Here is a 19,968-nt window from a genome sequence, read left to right on the forward strand (position 1 = left end):
CAGAAAGAGGGTTTCGGCCCAACCATGGGGCTGGACCACTAGAGGAGGAAGTGGAAAGGCCTGGGCACCTCAGGCTTTGCCCCGAGGCCAGGGAGATGCATGGGGCGAAGCACATTTTGCTGGGGGACTGAAGAGAAACAGGGCACTTTGACCGTCACCTGAGCCGCGCCCCCCAGCCCTCTGTCCCACAGCAGACAACCCTAGAAGGGCCCAGCCACTCTGGAGGAGGTGGGGGGAGGACACATCCCATTCTGATTAAACATAAGTACAGGTCTAAGAAGAATGTGTTCACCAAAGACCCCAAGAGCCCCAGGGAGCACCCCAACATTCCCATCTTCCCAGCCCCCAAGGAGCCTGGTGCTTGGTTCAGAAGGGCCAGGAGCTCCTCAATCACTTCACATAGTCCCCTCTGTGCCCCCACCTGACCTCAGGCTCCTGGGACTCACACAGCCCCAAAGGAAGACGTGGAGATATCAGATGTTAGTCAGATGTTAGGACGGAGGGAGATTTGCGGTCATGACTTTGGAAATTGGCCCTCCTAGCTCACTTGAGCTTTCAGCTGGAAAACTGGAAAATGGGCCCAGAGAGGTGAGAGACTCACACATGGGAAGGAGCAGCAACAGCACTTGTCACACTCCTTCCACATCGGCCAGAGCCCGAGCGGGAACTCTGGCCACTTGTGGCCCCAGGGTCCTGAAGGAGAGGACAGTGGCCCACTCCCAAGGCCTGAGGAAGGCAGGTGGAGAGCAAGCCCCCTCCGGGCATAAAAGAGGCTGCAGGACTCTTTTCCAGGGCCACTATGAGAGGGTGTAAGTGGTTCCCAATTGCTACAGAAGTCGAACCTAACGCCCATGAGGAATGGGGTGAGGGGCACTCACAGAATTAGTCCCTTAAAGCCCAAGAACAGATCCTCCCTTCTGCTGGGAGCTGGGATACAAGGCATTTGGGCAAGCCAGGCTGGGAGGTGTATCCCCACCGAACCGTGTGTCCTTGGGCTGTTCGCAACCTCTCTGGGCCCCCTCTGCCGTTATGAAAGGGGAAGTCCTTTCAAAAAACATTGGCCTGCAATCCCAGGACAGAGCTGGGAGTAAGCGTCACTTCCCACTGATCTTTGTCTCCTGTCCCTGAGGCTGTGATCGCTTTCTCAGCCTCCCTTATCACTCCCTGCTGGTGTGTGGGAAGGGGAGACAGTCGGGAGTGGGACTTCTGGGGAAGGGAGTGATGTCAGCCCTCTGAGTCAGGGCAGCCGGGGAGGTGGGAATAGAGTCGGCTCCACACATTCCACAGCCCCACAGGTTGACCTGGTACTCTCTGCCAGGTTTTGTGGGCAAGATGGTGACAGATAGTGGCACAGGCTGCCAGGGCTCGCTCTGGGAGTTCCTGCTTGGAGACAGGCTCCCTCCCAGCCAGGCAGGGGCTCCGGGGTCCCAGCCCAGACAAAGCAGGGGCGGGGGAGACACAGTGCCTCCTAAGGCCCTCTCTGCTTTCAAGCAGGACACCCAAGTTCAGACCTTCTCTCTGTGGCTAAAGAGGAGCAGTTTCCTCCCCTCCGCTGCTGCTTCAACCAAGGGCTTCTGTGCCTGGAGACTTTCACCTGCCTAGCCCCCCACCCCCAGGTCCCCCGCGGTAGGACACAAGCGCCGAGGGGATATCAGGCTGCTGTGGGAGGAACAAGGCAAGACGGCTAATGGTGCCTGTGGAGCCCCCAACAGCACCCACGGGAGGCCAGGCTGGATACGGGGTCATAGCAAAGATAAGGGGTGAAGACAAGAGTTGCTGCCCTTGGGCACCCTCCTATAGGGGTCGGACTTCCTAAGCCAACTGCGATGACTATTACAGTCAGCCTTTACTCAGCACTCATGACAGAGCCGGCACGTTCGGTGCGGGAATGCATCTCATGTCCACGCTGGGTGAGCTCCGTCTGCCTCCTTCTGACTCCAGATCAGTCACCCTCCTCCTAGACCCCTGTAGGCTGCTCCCTTGCTTTCTGGCTTCACTAGTTTGCCAAGGCTGGGGGGCAGTGACAGGAGATCTGGGAGGGTGGAAGGAAGGGCAGGCATTTCTCCCTGGCTTCCTCTCTACTGTCCTCCATGATTATATCTTCTTCCATCTGTCACTCACTTCTTCCTCTTGTCTTTCAGCTCTACACAGGTGACCTCCTCATCCTGGTTCTCCGTTTCCAAGGGAAGGCCCACGTCCTGGGAAACAGCTCAGCCCTGGACAAACCGAGGTTGGCCCCTCCAGCTCTGCCGACCTCAGGGCCCCTCCATCCTTTCTGCATTCCCTCAGCCACACCCACACCTCCTTAGGAGCTCCTGCATGAAAGCCCATCTAAGTGAACTTTCTTGGGTGAATTTTGTCTACTGCTGGGATCCTGAATGGCACCATGCCCACACAGCCCTGTGAGGTCAGCATTATTAATCTATCCTCACAGATGAGAACACTGGAGGGGTTACATAGCTTGGTCAAAATCACACTATTGGTAAGTGGCAGAGCTGGGATACAAGCCCAGGAATCCTGGTTCCTGGGCCATGGGCTTTCCAGCTCATGTCTCCCTTACAGAAGGCTAAAAAGCCTCCTTCTCAGATACTTTTGATGGAGAGATCCTTGAGTCTGAGAAAAAGGCTAACCTCCCCTTAAAGCTGGTTGCAGGGTGGACATGGGGGAGGGATGACATGACCTCCTGTGGCCTAGGCCATGGAGTTTGGAGTGGAGCCACAAGGGAGGGAGAAGACGGGAAGAGCAAGTGCAGGAGCTGATGACTAGCTGGGGTAGGGGCTGGGGTGGAGAAAGTGACCCTCTTCACCCATCTAGCAACTGGCCCTGATGCCCATGCTCCTGGCTTCCTATAGAGCTTCCTGCAGAAGAGGGAAGAAGTTTCCAGCCTCATGTTCAGACAGGCCCAGTGATGGGGTGAGAGCCAAGAGGTAAGGGGATGGGCAGAATTCCAGTCCCAAGAGCTCATCAAACTCTCCCCCCCCCCACCGCATCAGCTGAGCCACTGATCCCCATCCTGGGTGCAGGAGACCAACCTGCCCACTGGTCCCAGACTAATAGGAAAGCTGGATCCCAGACCAGAACCAGACAGAGACAGAGCCAAGGACAACAACAGGTGTAGCCAGGCTTGGGGAATTAGGGAAGGTTTCCAGGAGGAGAAAAATCTGGTGCACACGTGAGAAGAAGGAGGAACAGGAATGAGCGGCTGTCTTCAGCCTGGAGTACAGTTATTTTACCAGGGAACAAGCTGGAAGGGCTACTGAAACATCAGTGGAGATGGAGGAAATGGAGGGCATCCAGGGAGCAGAGTGGAGGCCTGGAAGAAGCCCTCTGATGAACTGTCCTAAACAGTAATAGACATTCCACAAATTGCCTTCTGGGAGGAGTGGGCTGGGCAGCAACACTGCTTCTGTTTTGCTGGGTGAGATGCAAGCCTGAGGCAGAGCTGAACTGCCAGAAGGAGGGGCAGAGAAGCTGCACAGTGCCACAAGGAACCTTCATCTCTGCCCTCCAGCCTCCCCTCTAAATGCCCTCGGAACCTGCATTTAAAACTATTGCTTAGCATCAGTGCTGACTTATTAACCTGCTTGGGGGCACCCCTGTCCAGGAGAGGGGCCAGGTTAAAGCTCAGAGAGGAGGTGAGGCTGACATGACAAGACCCAGCTTGCTACCCTGGATGAACGTGGAGCCAGCACACCACTGGGAAAGGACCGGAAGAAGGGACAGAACACAAAGAAACAACCCCCGAGAAACCCCCATCCCCCAACACAGGCTGTCTGAATGAGCCACAGGAGGCTGGCCTCTGGCACTGGTAACCACGGACTCCAGAAGGAAGATCTGGCTCTCATGGGTGGGAGGCATTATGCTAGAGAACCCACAGACTGAAGGGATGGGAGAGACTGAACCCAGGGGCACCTTTCCTACCTCCGAGTCCACCAGAGCTCAGGGTTGTAAGTTTGAGCCCCATACTGGGCGTAGAGCTTACTCTTTTAAAAAGAGAGACACTGACTCCATTGTGAGGGCAGGATGGGGTTGATCTTGCTTGCCAGCGTAACCCAGCCCTGGCACCATGCCCCAAGAATGCTTTGCACTCAATCAAATTTGTGGGAGGAAAACAATGGGAGAGGGGAGAGAGAAAGGAAGACACCCCCACTCAGGGAGAAATGGGTGCTGCTTCATTTCACAGAAGAGCTAGAAAGATGGAGGTCCAGGGGCAGGTGAGGAGGATGAAGGTGGTGACCCTTGGTTCTGGCCCCCAGGCTCTGATCACTGGGTCTCTGGCCTCTCCCCTCCCCCACAAAGGAAAATACTTGGCTGGCCAAGCCCACCAGAGGTTTCCCAGCTCCACCTGAGAACTGTGGAGAGGAGAGGATGAGGCTGGTTGGCTGGAGGACAGGGCGTTGTGGATCTGGGTCTGGGGCAGACAGCAGGCAAATGAAACGCAAACCCCTATGCGGAGCATACCAGACCGGGCACACACTCAGAACAGCAGGCAAACATGGTTTTATTGACTTTCACAGAGTCCTCTGTGGGCTGACTCAGGCTGTGGGCAGTGGACACGGAGCTGGCCGTGCAGGGAGGTGGGTGGTGGAGGTAGGAGCAGTGCTGAGAGGGCTCGGGAAGGCACAAGGAACAAGTGGCTGCAAGGTCCCTCAGTAAGTGACAGACATCTTCAGACTTGACTCCACTGTCTTCTTCAGGATGGTGTGGCCGCCGGAGCTAGAGCCAGAGCTAGAGCCCGATACAGAGCAGGAGCCCCAAATAGGACCCTGCCCAGAGCCCAGGATGACATTGGAGCCTCCGGTCACAATGCTGGAGCAGCTGGACCCAAAGCTGCCTTTCTCGTCTGCAAGTCCACAAGTGGCCCCCAGGCCACTGCCCGCTCCTCCAGACACAACAACGCTGCCTCCGCCCACAGCTGCCAAGAAATGTACCATGTTCTCAGCATGGTCCTTGGTTCCCCATGGGGACCACTCTCCCCAAGCACCCTGATACTCACAGATAGTGGCCTGGCTGGTGCACCTCCCAGACATCCTGGCAGAGAAAGAAGAGGAAATGCTCAGAAAGGCTGCAAAGAGTATGCCCCCAGGTATTTGAGCCTTTCAGCAGATCAAATCCACAGTTCTGAGTTTAAAACCCTTCCAGCAGGATAGGTTGCCCTCGGTGTCTCAGAGTGCTAGGAAATCTCAGAATCCCCTTCAGCAAGGAGAGCACTTCGGTGGTGGTCCATCTTCTGCTCCCATTTCTCCCATGTTCCCAGGTCCCCACCTGCTCTCCTCAACCTCCAGCAGCCTGCGGTAGGTGGCGATCTCCACGTCCAGAGCCAGCTTCGTGCTCATGAGCTCCTGGTACTCGCGCAGCACCCGGGCTAGGTCCTGCTTGGCTGCTCTCAGGGCGGCCTCCAGCTCGTCCAGTTTGGTCTGAGCATCCTTGAGGGCCAGCTCCCCACGCTGCTCGGCATTGGCAATGGTGGCCTGCAGGTCGGCATTCTGGAAGGGGAGTAGAGATGAGACAGAAGGTGGCTGCAAGTCCAGCACAGCCTCCCAAGGAACCTACTGTGGCTAAAGCTTAAAGCCCGAGGTAGACCACAATCTTATGAGCTCAAAATTCTCCACGGCCATCCCCCTTCCCCCAGTTCCTCTCATTCTAAGGGAAAGCATTGCCTCTTGGTTTCCTTAACTCCTGGAGTGTGTTGAATAGTGTCCCCAAAAATGTCACGTCCACCTAGAACTTCAGACTGTGATCTTATTTGGAAATAGGGTCTTCGCAGATGTAAGTCGTCAAAGATCTCAAGATGACTATCATACGTATGTATATAGAATGAGCCTTAAATTCCATGAGTAGTGTCCCTAGAAAAAGATGACAGAACACAGAGACAGATACAGAGTGATGATGCCGTGTGACCATGGAGGCAGGGATGGAGTGATGCAGCCGAAAGACAAGGAATGTCAAGGATTCTCAGGCTACCAGAGGCTAGGGTAAGGCAAGGAAGGATTTCCCTGCCCTCCCTGCCCCGCCCCCACTCCTTCAGAGGGAGTGCACCTGCCAACACCTGATTCCATAGGTCTGGCCTCCAGAACTGAGAGAACACGTGGTCTGGTGTGTCAAGCCTCCAAGTCTGTGGTGCTTTGTCGCAGCAGCCCCAGAAACCCATCCCTTAGCCCATTCCTTGAGGCACTTTCTCTCTCCCTGGACCCTTAATGTTCTTCCAGCCCCGCTGCATGGAGCATTATCGACAAGCATCATCTTGAGGGTTGCCAAGGTCCTTGATCATTTTAGAACAACCTCACTTCAAAAACTTTGTCCTACTATCAAAGCATATGGAACCATATGCCTCAGTTTGGGGTTTGAGAAACACTCTCTCTGCACTTACCTCTCTGATCTGATAGAAAACTCGCAGAAGGAGAGCAAGAAAAACATCCCCATCTACCTGGCCATCCAGCCGACTGATCCTCAGGATCAGGAAGGAAGGCATTCCCTAAAGGATCTCATTATTCTATTCCCATTCTAGCCTCATTATTCTGTTCTGTTCTATACACAAACGCCCTGTGGATGTGGAACATTGGCTCTCTTCTCCAGATGAAGAAACGGAGATTCAGAAAGGTAGCGAGGGGCAGAGCTGCGTCCCTAACCCAACAGCTGGTCCACCGCTCCCAGCCTGCAGGGCTCTGCCAGGACCTGGCACAAAGGAGTCTGGTCCATCATGTTTGTGCAGGAAAAGGAAGAGTAAGGGGGGTACTGCATTCCCAAGAGGGATTCTCACAAGAAAGGTACCTTGTGGCAGCTCCCAGCTTCGGGGACGTGGTAGCCCTCCTAAGTACAGGCAGCTGGGCTGAGACTGCATGCTCCCAACTGGGTGAACTGAGCTCAGAAAGTAGGTTTCTGGGCTACCCTTAGAGGTTGAGTCCCTGACAAAGGCCCAGGAATCTGCATTTTAACAGACACCCAGGGGAATTCCGAAGTAAGGAATGCAAATTTATGGGCAAAAACACTGTGGCAGCCAACTGAATAATGGGACCGGGTCACCTTCATCTCAGTCCTACCTCACATTCCAAAGGAAAACAGGTGGGGATGGGTGGAGACTGAGTCTGGTCTTTGAATGACCTGAGCTTCGAAAGCTTTCCTGGGAGGATCCTGCCTGGCAGAGGACGGGCCATGTGTGTGCGCCCTGGGAGTCAACCTGAAATGCTTGAAGAAACGCCCGATCCAAAAACCGATTTTTTGGGTTTGGGGGAAGTGAGTGCAAAGAGACTGGAAAGCTAAAGAGTCTACAGTCCTTCACATCTAGACATGAGGGCTCCAGGATGAACAAGGAAGCACGTCCCTGCCCTTGCCATCCTCTCCTTCCTCCTCTCCCCACCCCAGCCCACACCAGGCCCTAACAACATCACCTCCAACCTGTGCAAAGATCTGCCTAAGGAGCGCTCACTCCCCCCACCAGTCTTGCCTGCACCCTGTCCTGGCTCTCACCCTCCCCAACACGGGACCCAGAAAGTCAGCCCCTGACCCTAGAGTGTCTGAGGAGCTGGAGGAGTAAGAGTAAGGAAAGACAAGAAAATAAGACAAAAATATGGATCGACCCTCTCCCCAAGGAGCCAGAAGCAAGATGTATGTCTGCCTATGGAGACAGGTGAGCAGTGCCCCCTGGAGTTGTTCAACGCAGAATGTACACGGGCTTGAAGTCGTAGGATGGAGGCCAAATTTCTCCAAAATGGGCTTGAGCCTCTCTCCACCCGAGGTATCCAAAGCTCCAGATAGATATCAAACCCGCACACCAAACCAGCAGTGACCCTGGCACAAAAGTAGTCCAAAGCGGGGGGGGGTCCTGGGGAGCTCCAGGAGTCTTACCTGCTTCTTGAGGTTCTCGATCTGACTTTGCAGACTCTTACTCGCCTGCTGCAGCTGAGAGATCTGGACTTTGGTTTCCTTCATGCTGTCACCATGAAGTCGGGCAGACGCCTGAAGCTCCTGGTACTGATGGGGATGGAGATGACACCATTGGTTGAAAGGACCCTCACCTCTGACCCCAGGACCATGAGAAACACCATGTCCCCAGTTCTGTGCCTCCTCAAGCCCTCACTTGGAATGCAGGTTAAATGCTGAAGCAGGGGTATGGTGGGATGAGCTTGGAACAGTCCAGGCTGGTCTCGCACGGTTTCCCTGCACTGCCCCCCTCCTAGAGACGGGAAGTGGGCCATGCCACCCAGCCCCGGAGCTCTGGTCCCCCAAGGGGACCGAGTTGGACAACCACTGGGATGGTTGTGGGACCGAGTTGGACAACCACATCTGGGATATGGGCAGGGAGACCCAGCCTTTTCCTGCCCAGTGCTGCCCCCCACCATCCTTCCCACCCAGCTCTGGCACCTTGGTCTGGTACAGCATCTCCACCTCAGCTTTGCTGCTCTGGGCAATCTCCTCATACCGGGCGCGGACCTCCGCAATGATGTCACTGAAGTCCAAGACTCGGTTGTTGTCCATGGACAGCACCACAGACATGTCGCTGGCCTGGGTCTGGAGCTGGCCCAGTTCCTGCAAGGAAGACTGACTCAGTGTCCACCTGCCTCCACTCCCTTTCCCCCAAAGCCCCAGGCAGCAGGGCAGGGTGCCTGACTTCCTGCCCATGAACTCCATCAGGGGGCAGCCCTCAATCCACTGGGTATTTGTCCTGTCCTGTCCCCTACTGTCTCCTCATATGAAAACCAGGGTTATAGGAGGTGGTGTCTAATGCCATTGCAGTTTGGACATTAAAAGTAAATGCCCTGCAAGCTTGAAATCACCCGGTCCCCATCATTCCTCTGACTGCTTGTCATAGCCCCTCCTCTCCTCCTTCTACTCCAACCCCCATGGCCTCCTTGCTTCCACAAGGATACCAACTCACCACTGGAGGCCCTTCCCTCTGCCCGGAATCTCTGGTTCCACCTGCCTGATTAACTCCCTCACTTCCTTCCAATTTTTACTCAAGCTTTATCTTCTAAATAAAGGCCACTCTGACCACCCTATTTGAAATTACCACCTGCCCTACCTCCCCCTACATTCCTAAGCCTCCTGTCCCTGTTTGCCATAGCATTGATCACCTTCTGACATATTATAAAATTTACTCATTTACTAGGTCTATAATTGACCGTCCATCTCTCAACAGAAAGCAAGCATCGTGATTTTTGTCTGGTTATTCACTACTGTATCTCCAACACCTACCAATCCACACGGTACATTCTCAGTATTTGTTTGTCAAATGACTGAACGACTGGAATTAACTCACCCTAACCAGGTGTAGCCTCCTGGCCACTCCCACTGTAGCCAGGAAGCCTGCTTGCCCTGCCCCCTCCGCCACTCCCGCTGACCCTTGGTAGATCCTCACTTCTTCATTGAGTTGCCTCAAGAAGCAGAGGTACTCTCGGAGAGACGCCAGCTTGCCTTCCAGCTCCATCTTGTTCAGGAAAACCCCATCCACATCCTGGGGACAGGAAGACAAAAACCGTGTCCTCCCACCTCCTGTTGGTGGCTCCCACTCTGGCTCAGGAGTTCTGTTCACACACTGCCCAACGCTCACCCACGGCTGTCCCCAGAGACCCATTCATTCCTCCTCCAGCCCCCCTTGCCTTGCTCTCCCTTTTGCCTGACACTGACACACACCGCCTTCAGGAAGCCTTCCCTGATTACTCTCAACCAGTTCTGCATCTTCCACTCCCTCCCCAGCCTCTCCCACAGTGACTCCCGGAGCTCATCCTGTGGTCCTTCCATCAGATCTTGTTCTGGGGCCCCTGTGTCTACATAGGTGTCCCATTTCCCTGGGGGCCCTCTGCAGGCGGTGTGAGATCGTGTCTTGCATTAGAATCATGTCCTGCATTAGGATCTCCGGTCCCAGCCCAGGACTGGGCTTTGTGCATGGTGGGGGCTCAGGATCCCAGTGAAGTAGCTGACTCCCACCCTCACCTTTTTTAGGACCACAAAGTCATTCTCAGCCGTGGCATGCTTGCGGGACTCTTCCTCATACCTGTCAAATAAGTACAGAAGGATGCTGCCTGAGGCGGCGAGATCAGAGCCCCTACCCCTCCTCCGAGCACAACCTCCCTGAAAAGGAACCCCTTGCCCTTAGACGCTCCCAAGCAGGACACATAACCAGCCCGACCCTCTGCCGTTCCCATCAGGAAGTCATTGCCACGTCCTGGCTACATCCATCTCCACTCCTTCAGCTCATGTCCACTTAGCCACATGAGGCCACTTTCCATCACGTCTATCAGGCACATTCCAACACATTTTCACACTCGCTGCTCACAATCATCATGTGAAGCAGGCATTTTGGATTTTGTCAGAGAGGTTCATGGTTTGCCCAAGTCATCAATAATTAGGTCGCCCAAGCAGATCTAAAACCAGGTCTCCTGGCCTCTTTCCAGGACCCGCTCCACCTCCCATGCCATCTTACAGATGGGGAACTGAGGCTGGCAAAGACAAAAGGCTGCCCAGCTACCCCTGGCTCGCAGTCACCAAACCCAAGCCTCCTGTTCGTCCAGGGCTCCCTCCACACCAGGTGACCTAGGTGGGGAACCCGGAAACACAGCCCAGCTGTGAATCATGCCACACGCCAGGGGATGGTCCCACTAAATGGATTCCCTTCCACCACCAGGACCAGAGAACATCTGAGTCACCTCAGCCCACAGCCTGCTCAACAGGAATTTATCGAGGAAAAACCCGGGGAGGCATTGTTTAAAGAAGCCCCTCCCAGCCCTGACCCAAATCATGGCCCTCAGAGCTGGGTCTGTTGGCACTAAGGCTCTCCAGACCCGGGCATCAGGGACTGGGGGGCCTCCTTACCTACCACGGTGAGGGGTGGGGGGAGCCCTGAGAATCAGAGGGAATGGGATGCAGAAGGGAGGACCGTCCTGTGTCTCTGGGAGCTCAGCATGGGGAAGCCCTCCAACTGCGGATCCAAGCCCTCCCAGACCCCATGGGACCCCAGGGCTTGCCTACTTGGCCTTATACTCCTCCTCCTGGTCCTGGCAAGACTTCAGCTCGGCGTCCACAGCCCTTCGCTCCCTCTGGAGCTGTTCCAGTTGCCACCGGAGCCGGGCCAGGTAGCCCTCAAAGAAAGACTCCAGGTCCGGCGGGCTGTCACTCACGCCCAGCCGCTGCAGCAGCTCCCACTTGGTCTCCAGGACCTTGTTCTGCTGCTCCAGAAAGCGCACCTGGGATCCAAGCAGAGGCTCCCTGAGGCTCCTGGGGGACTCCCTGGCCACAGGATCTGGCAAGGAAAACCTCACGGACCCTCAGTCCACCTTTCCTCTACCTCCCAATCCATCCTGGGCAGGGGCAGCCTTGTGCCCTCCCAGGAGACTCTGAACACATCAAAATGATGGGGATGGGCTAACGGGGGAGGGTCCACTGCTGAATGACTGTTCTCTGTTCCTGAGCCCCAACCATAGAACAGCGGGGGCTCCGCATAATCAGAGAGCCTGCAGTTAGACCACAGGAAGGACTTCTTTGCTGCAGAAGCACTAAAAACGTGGTGGCAGAGCAGACCTCCCCATTCCCAAATCCCTGGAGAATGGTTCTTCTGAGGGAGGCAAAGAGAGAGGCTTACCTGAGTGGACCCTCACCTTGTCAATGAAGGAAGCAAACTGGTTGTTGAGGGTTCTGATCTCTTGGGTCTCTTGAGTCCTCACCACCTGGAACTGGGGGTCAATCTCCATTTTCAATGGGGTCAGCAGACTACTGTTGATGGTCACTTCCTGGATGTCCCCCGGAGGGCACAAGGAAAGCCTGGGCCCACCACGGCCCTCCCCAAACCGTACCCCTGGTCCTCCCCCTGATCCCCAAGCCCTCCCACTAGAGGCTCCTCTGCAGCCCCTAAAGGAAATGAGGCTTCTGCTGCTGAAGCTGCTCCGGCCGCCACGGCCACCCGGGGGTGCAGAACAGGCAGAGCGAGCGCCGAAGCCCCTCCAGGCCTGGCATGATGATCGAGACATGGTAGAGACGGAAGGTCACACAGCTGCAGACAGACGGAGGATAATCCAGGTGTGTGAGTTCCTGCCCCAAGGCCCCAGCACGAGACTTTTATCCCCTCCCGTGCCTGGGCTGGGCCTTGGGGAGCAAGATGCTCTGGGCCTGACTGTGTCTGTCACCGACTCCGGCTGACCTATTCTGACACGCCTGGAGGACAGGGGCCCAACACGTGTGGAGCCCAAGGGAGAGGAAGCCCAGACCTTGCCCTCAGAGCTCGCAGGCCGACAGGAGAGCTGGGCACGTCCCAAAGACGAGGAAGCAGACAGAGACCTGGACTCCAGGTGCTGGGGGTAGGGAGGGATGGCCCTGAACTACCACTGAGAGTCATTCAAGGAAGGCTTCCCAGAGAAGGAGATGGGGGAATGGGGAAGAAGAAAGGGGGTTCAGGGGAGCACCTGAGGGCCCTTGCCATGCTTTCCATGCCGGACAGAGGAGTGTGAAACTTCTCAAGAAAGAATCTACCTACAGTAACCGGAGAAGGAAGGCGCTGGGCAGCTTAGGTGAAGCTACAAGGTTAATAAAGGTGTTACTGTCATTGTTGGTTAAAAGACACTCTGGGATTTGGAAATGAAACCGAAAAACAGGGTGTCCAAGTCCCTTCTCTTGCTCAACCCAGCAATCATCCACCAGGTACCGCCCCACTCCAACCAGGCATCTCCATCCAGGATCTGGGCAAGTGGCACGTTTCCAAGCCCAGCCCGTGTCCCTGCTCCTTCCCCAGACGTGCAGTGCCAGGCCCTTCCTCTCGGGTCACGCACTGCCTATGTTCGGTTACAAATCAAAGCACCAAAGACTGCCTTGAGGTTCTGGGAGCAGACACAGGAACTTTGGGATGCCCCCCCAGGATAGATTCTGTCTCTGCCCCCTGGTAGTCCATGAGCCCCCCACCCAGTACAGGACCCTCAGGGGGAGGCGTCCAGCTGCCACCACTGAAACTCTCCCACTACTGGCAAGCAGGGTGGGGTAGCTCTGCTTTTTAGAAATTCCTAAAATTCCTTCTTCACATGGTGGGAGGGTTATTTCTCCCTGCCTCCCAACCTAGTTCTTAGAACTAGGAGACTGGGCCTTTACTAAAGCAAGAACAAACAGGGACTCAACTTCATGAACACTCAAGAGACGTGCTATGAGGAAGTTTGTCCTAGCAATGCTCCCACAGGCCAGACAACGGTGAGCAAGCCTCCCCTCCCTCCGGAGGATTAGAAGCCCCTTCCTCCTTCTTCCAGCCCCACATGGCACACCCCTGAACAAAGCTAAATGACAGATGGCCTCAAGAGGAAGAAGAGGTCGGGCCTTCCGCCGGAAGAATAGAAGAGATCAAGGGACTGAGGGGCCAGGTGAGGAAGAAGAGAGAAAAGATCCAAACAGGAGACCGGAGTGCACCGAGGAGACAGAGGCAGCCTGGAGCAGCCCCAGTGTCTAGAAAGAAAATCTGGGAAATGGGTTGGATCCCACTGAGGGCCCACCACCAAACCCTGCCCCTGGGGACCACTTCGTAGCAGCAAGGAAGCCCAGGTACCTTCCTTCCTTCCGTGCGTGTGTTTGAGAAACATTTCTGGGGACTGGACTCTACTACCCCTTCCCCCCAGTGTTAAGGGTGGAGAACAGAGATCATAGGTGGGATGGCACCAAACCCACCTGCCTGGAACTCCCTCATCTCTGTAGCATTACAGAATATTAAAGTTGGAGCAAGCTCCAAGGTCATCTGTCCAATGCCCCATTTTACACTTAAGGACTCTGAGCCCCCATAGGAGGTAGGGCAGGGTACTGAGACTGTGCACCCTTGGGTAACCTAAGCATTGCGCCAGGTGACTTCTGAGCCTGTAATCTGAGTGACTTGCTCGAGGCCACCCACCCCGCGGATCAGGCTGGAGCCAGGACCACAACCCAGATCCGACCCATGCCCCATGGACCCACCGGCTAAGCCCTTGTTTATAACTTGTCCACCACTGTCTCCGGCTCAGGGTCTGACACACACCAGGCATCAACAGATACTTGTTCTCAGAAATGAATTCTTACCCACGACAGTCACACCCAGGGAACTTCTTGAAGTACCAGGTTCTCAAATGCTGCTGTAACATATTTCCTTGTATTTAAAAAATAAATAAATAATAAGTCAGGGGCACCTAGCTGGCTCAGTCAGTAGGGCGTGCAAATCTTGATCTCGGGGTCGAGAGAGTTTGAGCCCCATGTTGGGCAGAGAGCTTACTGAAAGAAAGAAAGAAAGAAAGAAAGAAAGAAAGAAAGAAAGAAAACGATTCTATGACATTTTAAATAAATAAATATGATGATTCTGTGGTCTTTTAAGTAAATAAATACATAAATTAATTAATTGACTAATTTAATTAAAAAGAAATGAATGATTCATAAATAAATAATCATGCGGTGACGGAGAGAAGGCTGAAACAGTTTGGGGATTTGAATGCTAGACCCCCGCTGAAGGACTGACTTGTCCGGGTACACAGAGGTGCACAAAAAAAGGATCTCCACTCGTGCAGTGGCCAAAGTGCCAATGACTGGAATCACAACTTCACATGAAACCTGGCAGTGGGAAGGCTCTGACGGGCTATGTCCGGGGCTCCCGGTTAACCATCCTCAGCCACACATCATTCTCGGCAGGCCCTGGCCACCTGCGCCCACCTTCGGGAAAGTGCCGGACTGGAACGGCTTCTCATGGCTCCCCCGCAGCCCCTTCCCTCCCTGCCTCACCCCTTCCCTCCCCGCCTCACCCTAAGTCCTCCCTCCCACCCCCACAGCTATCATTCCCCAACCTCTTTCCCTCAAGCCTGTCCTGTCTGCACAGTCTATTTTTGTTGTTGTTGTTGAAGATTTTATTTATTTGTTTGACAGACAGAGAGACCACAGAGGCAGAGAGGCAGGCAGAAAGACAGGGGGAAACAGGCTCCCCACTGAGCAGAGAGCCCAATGCGGGGCTCCATCCCAGGACCCTGAGATCATGACCTGAGCCGAAGGCAGAGGACTAACCCACCGAGCCACCCAGGTGTCCCTGCACAGTCTATTTTTTTACCCAAATGTCATTTACTCACATTTATTCATTATTTTTTCACCAAAACGTGATCAGTCACCCACTATGTGCCAGGGCCTGCACTGAGAACTAATTTAGCCAAGAGCAAGCCCAGCCGCTGCACCAAGAGAGCTCAGAGTCCTGTGGAGAAAGAGACACGGAACAGGCCATTAGACAAGTATTTCACTGCAATTACAACAAGGAGAGGAAAGTATAGGGCATGAGAGAGGCCTAACCTAGCTTACCCCCTAATTTATTCTCGAACATGCCAGGAACACTCCCACCTCGGAGCCTTTGCACGTGCTGTTCCCTCTTCCAGGAATGCTCCTCCCCAGCTACCCACAGGGCTAAAACCAAAATTGCAACCCTGGGGCCATCCCTCCTCCAACACTTTTTGTCTCTTTCTCTCAGCTTAGGGCCTGCCCCTGCCTTACACAGCGAGTATTTCACTCCCTCATTTCACTCACCAGTCTTCCTGCAGGAGAATGTGAGCCCGATGAGGGCAGACATGGGGTCCCCTTGCTTCCTTGTGTATCCTCTGCACATAGATCTGTCCCTGGCCGGCAGGAGGTGAACAATAAGTATCTTTTGAGCACATGAATCCCCAGTCAGTTTCATCTTGTTGGTTTCCTTCCATCTTTCAGCCTCTGGAGGTCCTTGTGACTCTAAACTCTATTCTCTGAAGCAAATCTCCATCCACCTTCTCCAGGTGGGAAGCATGCATGCATTAGAAAAATATGGACGTGTGTGAGTGTGTGTGTGTGTGTGTGTGTGTGTGTGTGTGTGTGTGTGTGTATTGAACTCCTCCTGTGGGGCTGAGCGCTGAGCTAAGCGATACAGGACATACACGATGGATAAGGCCCCATCCCCACTCTGAAGGAATATAGAGTCCCAGGGAGGCTACACATAGGAATACAGAAGCGGGGGGCAGCCTGAAAGGGACTGCCCCGGTTCACAAGTTTGCATGTTGGTGTATAGTGGGGGATTCCTCTTTTGGAGGAACATTGACCTACTGCCGTGGTCTTGGAGGAGACAGGACAGACTCCTGTGGCCCACCCCTAGAAAACCCTTCCTCTACAGATTTACATCCTCCCAGCCTAGGTCCTGTGGGGACTATGCTCCGTTCTTTGGAAATCTACACAGTTGTACTTTTTCAGACCCCATTTTTTTAAGATTTTTTTAATTTATTTATTAGGGTGAGAGAGAGCATGAGCAGGAGGAGTGGGGGAAAGAGAAGCAGACTCCCTGCTGAGCAGACAGCCTGATGCGGGGCTCCATCCCAGGACCCTGGGATCATGACCTGAGCCAAAGGCAGACGCTTAATGAATGACCCACCCAGGAGCCCCCCCCTTTTTTTTTAATTCAGCATCCAATTCCTTCATTGAAATAGAATTGACACACAATGTTACATTAGTTTCAAGGGCACACATAGTGATTGGACAAGTCTATACACTGTGCTATGCTCACTGGCCAGTGTAGCTCCCATCTGTCACCAAATAACACTATGACCTTACCATTGACCGCATTCCCTATTCTGTGCCTTTCATTCCCAGACCTCATCCATTCCATAAGTGGAATTCCGTAAGTGGAGGATTCTGCAAGTGGAAGCCTGTATCTCCCACTCCCCTGCATCCATTGTACCCTCACCCCATGTCCTGTCTTTCTGCAAGAACCTCAGAAATGTACCAAGTATCTCATGTACCAAATATCTCAGAGACTATCCCAGATAGTCTCTGTCTGACCTACAAAACTGTTAAGATAATATTGCCAGTGAATTATTTTATCCAACAACAAAGCAATAAGTAAAAATAAATGGCCTGCATGTCAGCCCCATTCTAAGAATTTTACATATATTAAGCATGTAATCCTAACAACTCTGTGAAATGGGTATTATTAGTATCACCAATTTATAGAAAAGGGAACTGAGGGCACCTGGGTGGCTCAGTTGGTTGGGTGGCTGCCTTCAGTTCAGGTCATGATCCCGGAGTCCCAGGATCGAATCCCATATCAGGCTCCCTGCTCAACAGGGAGTCTTTTTCTCCCACTGACCTCTCTCATGTTCTCTCCCTCTCTCTCTCTCTCTCTCTCTCTCTCAAATAAATAAATACGTAAATAAATAATTTAAAAGAAAAGAAAAGGGAACCGAGGTGCCTATGAGAAAAAAGAATTTCCTTCAGGCCATGCAGCTAGTATGCTACAGAGCAGGAACTCGAACACAGGTCACTGGGCACTACAGTCTGCCCTTCATCACCACACAGTGCTCCTTTCAGATACCTGGAAATATCAGTGTTGAAGGACAACTTAACTACCTAAAGCCCAGATAGGTAAAGCAACTTGCCCAAGGTCATACAGCAGATCCAAAAGTGAAACTCTTTTCTCGAACTGCATCCATTATCAACATCAACGAAGCACTACCAGGTGCTGGACAGGGTACTATGCTAGCCCAGGGTACACAAAGGACAATAGAAATCCCTGTCTTGGTGGAACTTGCAATCTAGCGGGAAACCTATGCAAAAAACAGTAAGTGCAATGAAAGTGTTGAAGGTGCCACGTACAGGGTACCGTGGGAGCCTGAGGACCGTCTAAAAGCAGGAGCAGGTGTTCTTATTCTTGGCACGCTCAGAAAGAAGGAAAATCATCTCCTGGGATCAGGTTGAGGCTGTGCTGTCCACACTTGTTCCATTTTCCTGGTTTTTAGGGGGCAATGAAGGGCTTGGTTAGTGTCCCGTTGTTTGAGGGGAACCGGACACAAAGGTGTCCCTCACCTGTCTTCAGCCTGCATCCCCACCCCAACCACGGACAGCCCATGACTTTCCCTGCTCTAGTCACAGAACTTTCCCTCATTTAGGCCATCACAGCTGAGAAATATGTGCCAAATTCTAACCCAGAACATCCCAAACACCAGTCATTCATCCATTCGACCCTCACCATCGTGGAGGGATACCCATGGATATCATCATGTGCTTAATAGCTTTCTTTATTTTTTTTAAGGATGTTATTTATTTATTAGAGAGAGAAGGGGGGAGGAGCAAAGGGAGAGGTACTAGCAGACTCAGCGCTGAGCACAGAGCCAGATCCGGGGCTGGATCTCACGACCCTGTGGTCATGACCCAAGGTGAAATCAAGAGTTGGACGCTTAACCAACTGAGCTACCCAGGTGTCCCATTGATAATTTTCTACAAATCAATTTACTTTATTCTTATCCTGCCCCTAGGCAGTAATGTCCTTGAAGTCATGGCCTTGGTGTGCTAGTTCTAATTTTTCTAATTCATATTCAAGTAAGACATGGCTGTTAGAATGTCAAATGTTCATCCATGTGCCAATGGCCTACACGGCATGATCTCAGAAACACGGATCAACCCGGTACTGCTTCCTGCATCCAAGCAGGAAGGCTTGAAGCTGTCCCAAAGCCAGTGAGGAAAAGGAGGGAGCAGCATCTTTCCAATGTGGCCAATTTCTATAATACATCTCTCTTAGCCTGTGGGGCAGGAAAGAAGGAGGAGGAGATGAAAGTGGCCCCTCGCGGAGCCCCAGGCCACACAGAGCACATGCCAGTGTTCCCTGCCCCAGCACCTTCCTGCCCACTGGGCTGGGACAGAAGGCCCTGTCCTCCTCCCTGCACTGGCAGCAGAGGAATGTGGCACCCAGCCAGAGATGGGGAGAACGGGCTCATTGCAACAAGAAAAGGGTGGGCCCTGCCACTGCCTCCACAGGTAATGAGCCCCCAAAACCCACAGGGAGAGCCATTCCCACACAGAGGCCTTGGAGAGCAGGGATTTACAAAGCTTTGCCTAGGAGTTCCAAATTTAAATGTCTGTCTCCTCGTCCCCATCTGAGAAGCAGGTATTACTGTCTCTCTTGCTACAGGCACAGAAACGGAAGCAAGCGCCCGGGATCTCAAAGACAGTGAGAGGCCAAGTCAGGCTGAGAACGGGGGTCTGCCCAGGGGGCACCGCCGCACCCTTGAGACTCCTTGGAGCAGTATGCATGGTGCATGTTTCCTTACTTGGCAGAGCACCAGAAGCCAGGAAGGGACTCACTGGGCTCAGGGGCAGGCAGCCATGCCCAGCTATGGGACCATGCACACTCTGCAGGTTGAGAGAACACAGCTCTGTATCACTGGCCATTTTCTGGGGTGTAAATACTTCGGCCACAGCTCGTTGCAAGTGGCCAGGGCATGGCCAGTGACTGCGGGGCGGGGACAAGGTGGACACCGTGTGCCACTCACCCACCACCCCCAGTCTGTCCCGGCAGACACTGGCATGCCGCCACCAGCTGGAGGTGAAGACAGTGGAGGCCTTTCTGGGGAAAGAGACCTTCCCAGCCTGTGGCAGCCAGGAGCACAGTTCTGGGAGCAAACCAGTGGTGCCTGAGAGAGGACAGTGGGGCTGGGCTAAGGGAAGAGGGAAGTGTTCAGACCAGAAATCCGGAGCTAGAAGTCCAGACTTGTTCATCCAGGGCCCAGCACGCAGCATAGCCACTCTGACCCAATCAGGTTCAGCCAGTTGGGTGCCCCCGTTGCTAACAACAGCTCCTGACGTGGCAAATATTTGGGAAACGCGTTGCTAAGGACAGCTTCCCAACACGCCAGAGGGTGGATGGCCCATGGGGCAATTTCTAGGGGAAAGTTCCCAGGATTCCTACAACGCTGGGAAAGTAAGTCCCCACAGGAGATGCCGGACTGGGAGGTGGGGTAGGGGGGTCACCTGGATGAGCTCCCTGACCTTCATCCCCTCTGACAAGCATCCCTTCTAGGGCCATCTGAAGAGCTGTGCCTGGGGCCCGGGGCCAGTAACCTGGGGGTGGGGGAGTTGACTCTTCTGCTCCCATTCCCGAGGGACTTCCGTCTGTTCTGTTACAGCCCAGCAACAAGGTGTGAAATCAGCTGAATGGTTTTTTTTTATATTTTATTTATTTATTTGAGAGACTGATTGAGCGAGCAAGAGAGC

The 19,968-nt window shown here is 53.7% G+C and overlaps 1 protein-coding gene across 1 annotated transcript; it reads right to left on the reverse strand.

Annotated features, from left to right (window-relative positions):
- Positions 1-4,649: 4,649 nt before the first annotated feature.
- Positions 4,650-11,960, reverse strand: LOC111157865 (keratin 78). Its single transcript, XM_022519564.1, has 9 exons — positions 11,592-11,960; positions 10,966-11,180; positions 9,931-9,991; positions 9,356-9,451; positions 8,362-8,526; positions 7,846-7,971; positions 5,266-5,486; positions 4,997-5,031; positions 4,650-4,915 (listed from the first exon to the last, which is right to left on the reverse strand). Exons 1-9 carry the CDS (start codon positions 11,958-11,960, stop codon positions 4,650-4,652), a joined length of 1,554 nt encoding a protein of 517 aa, XP_022375272.1.
- Between the last annotated feature and the right edge of the window lie 8,008 nt (positions 11,961-19,968).

The sequence above is a fragment of the Enhydra lutris genome, unplaced genomic scaffold (assembly GCF_002288905.1).
Source record: "Enhydra lutris kenyoni isolate GAN:26980312 unplaced genomic scaffold, ASM228890v2 scaffoldscaffold56, whole genome shotgun sequence".
Classification (NCBI taxonomy): Eukaryota; Metazoa; Chordata; class Mammalia; order Carnivora; family Mustelidae; genus Enhydra; species Enhydra lutris.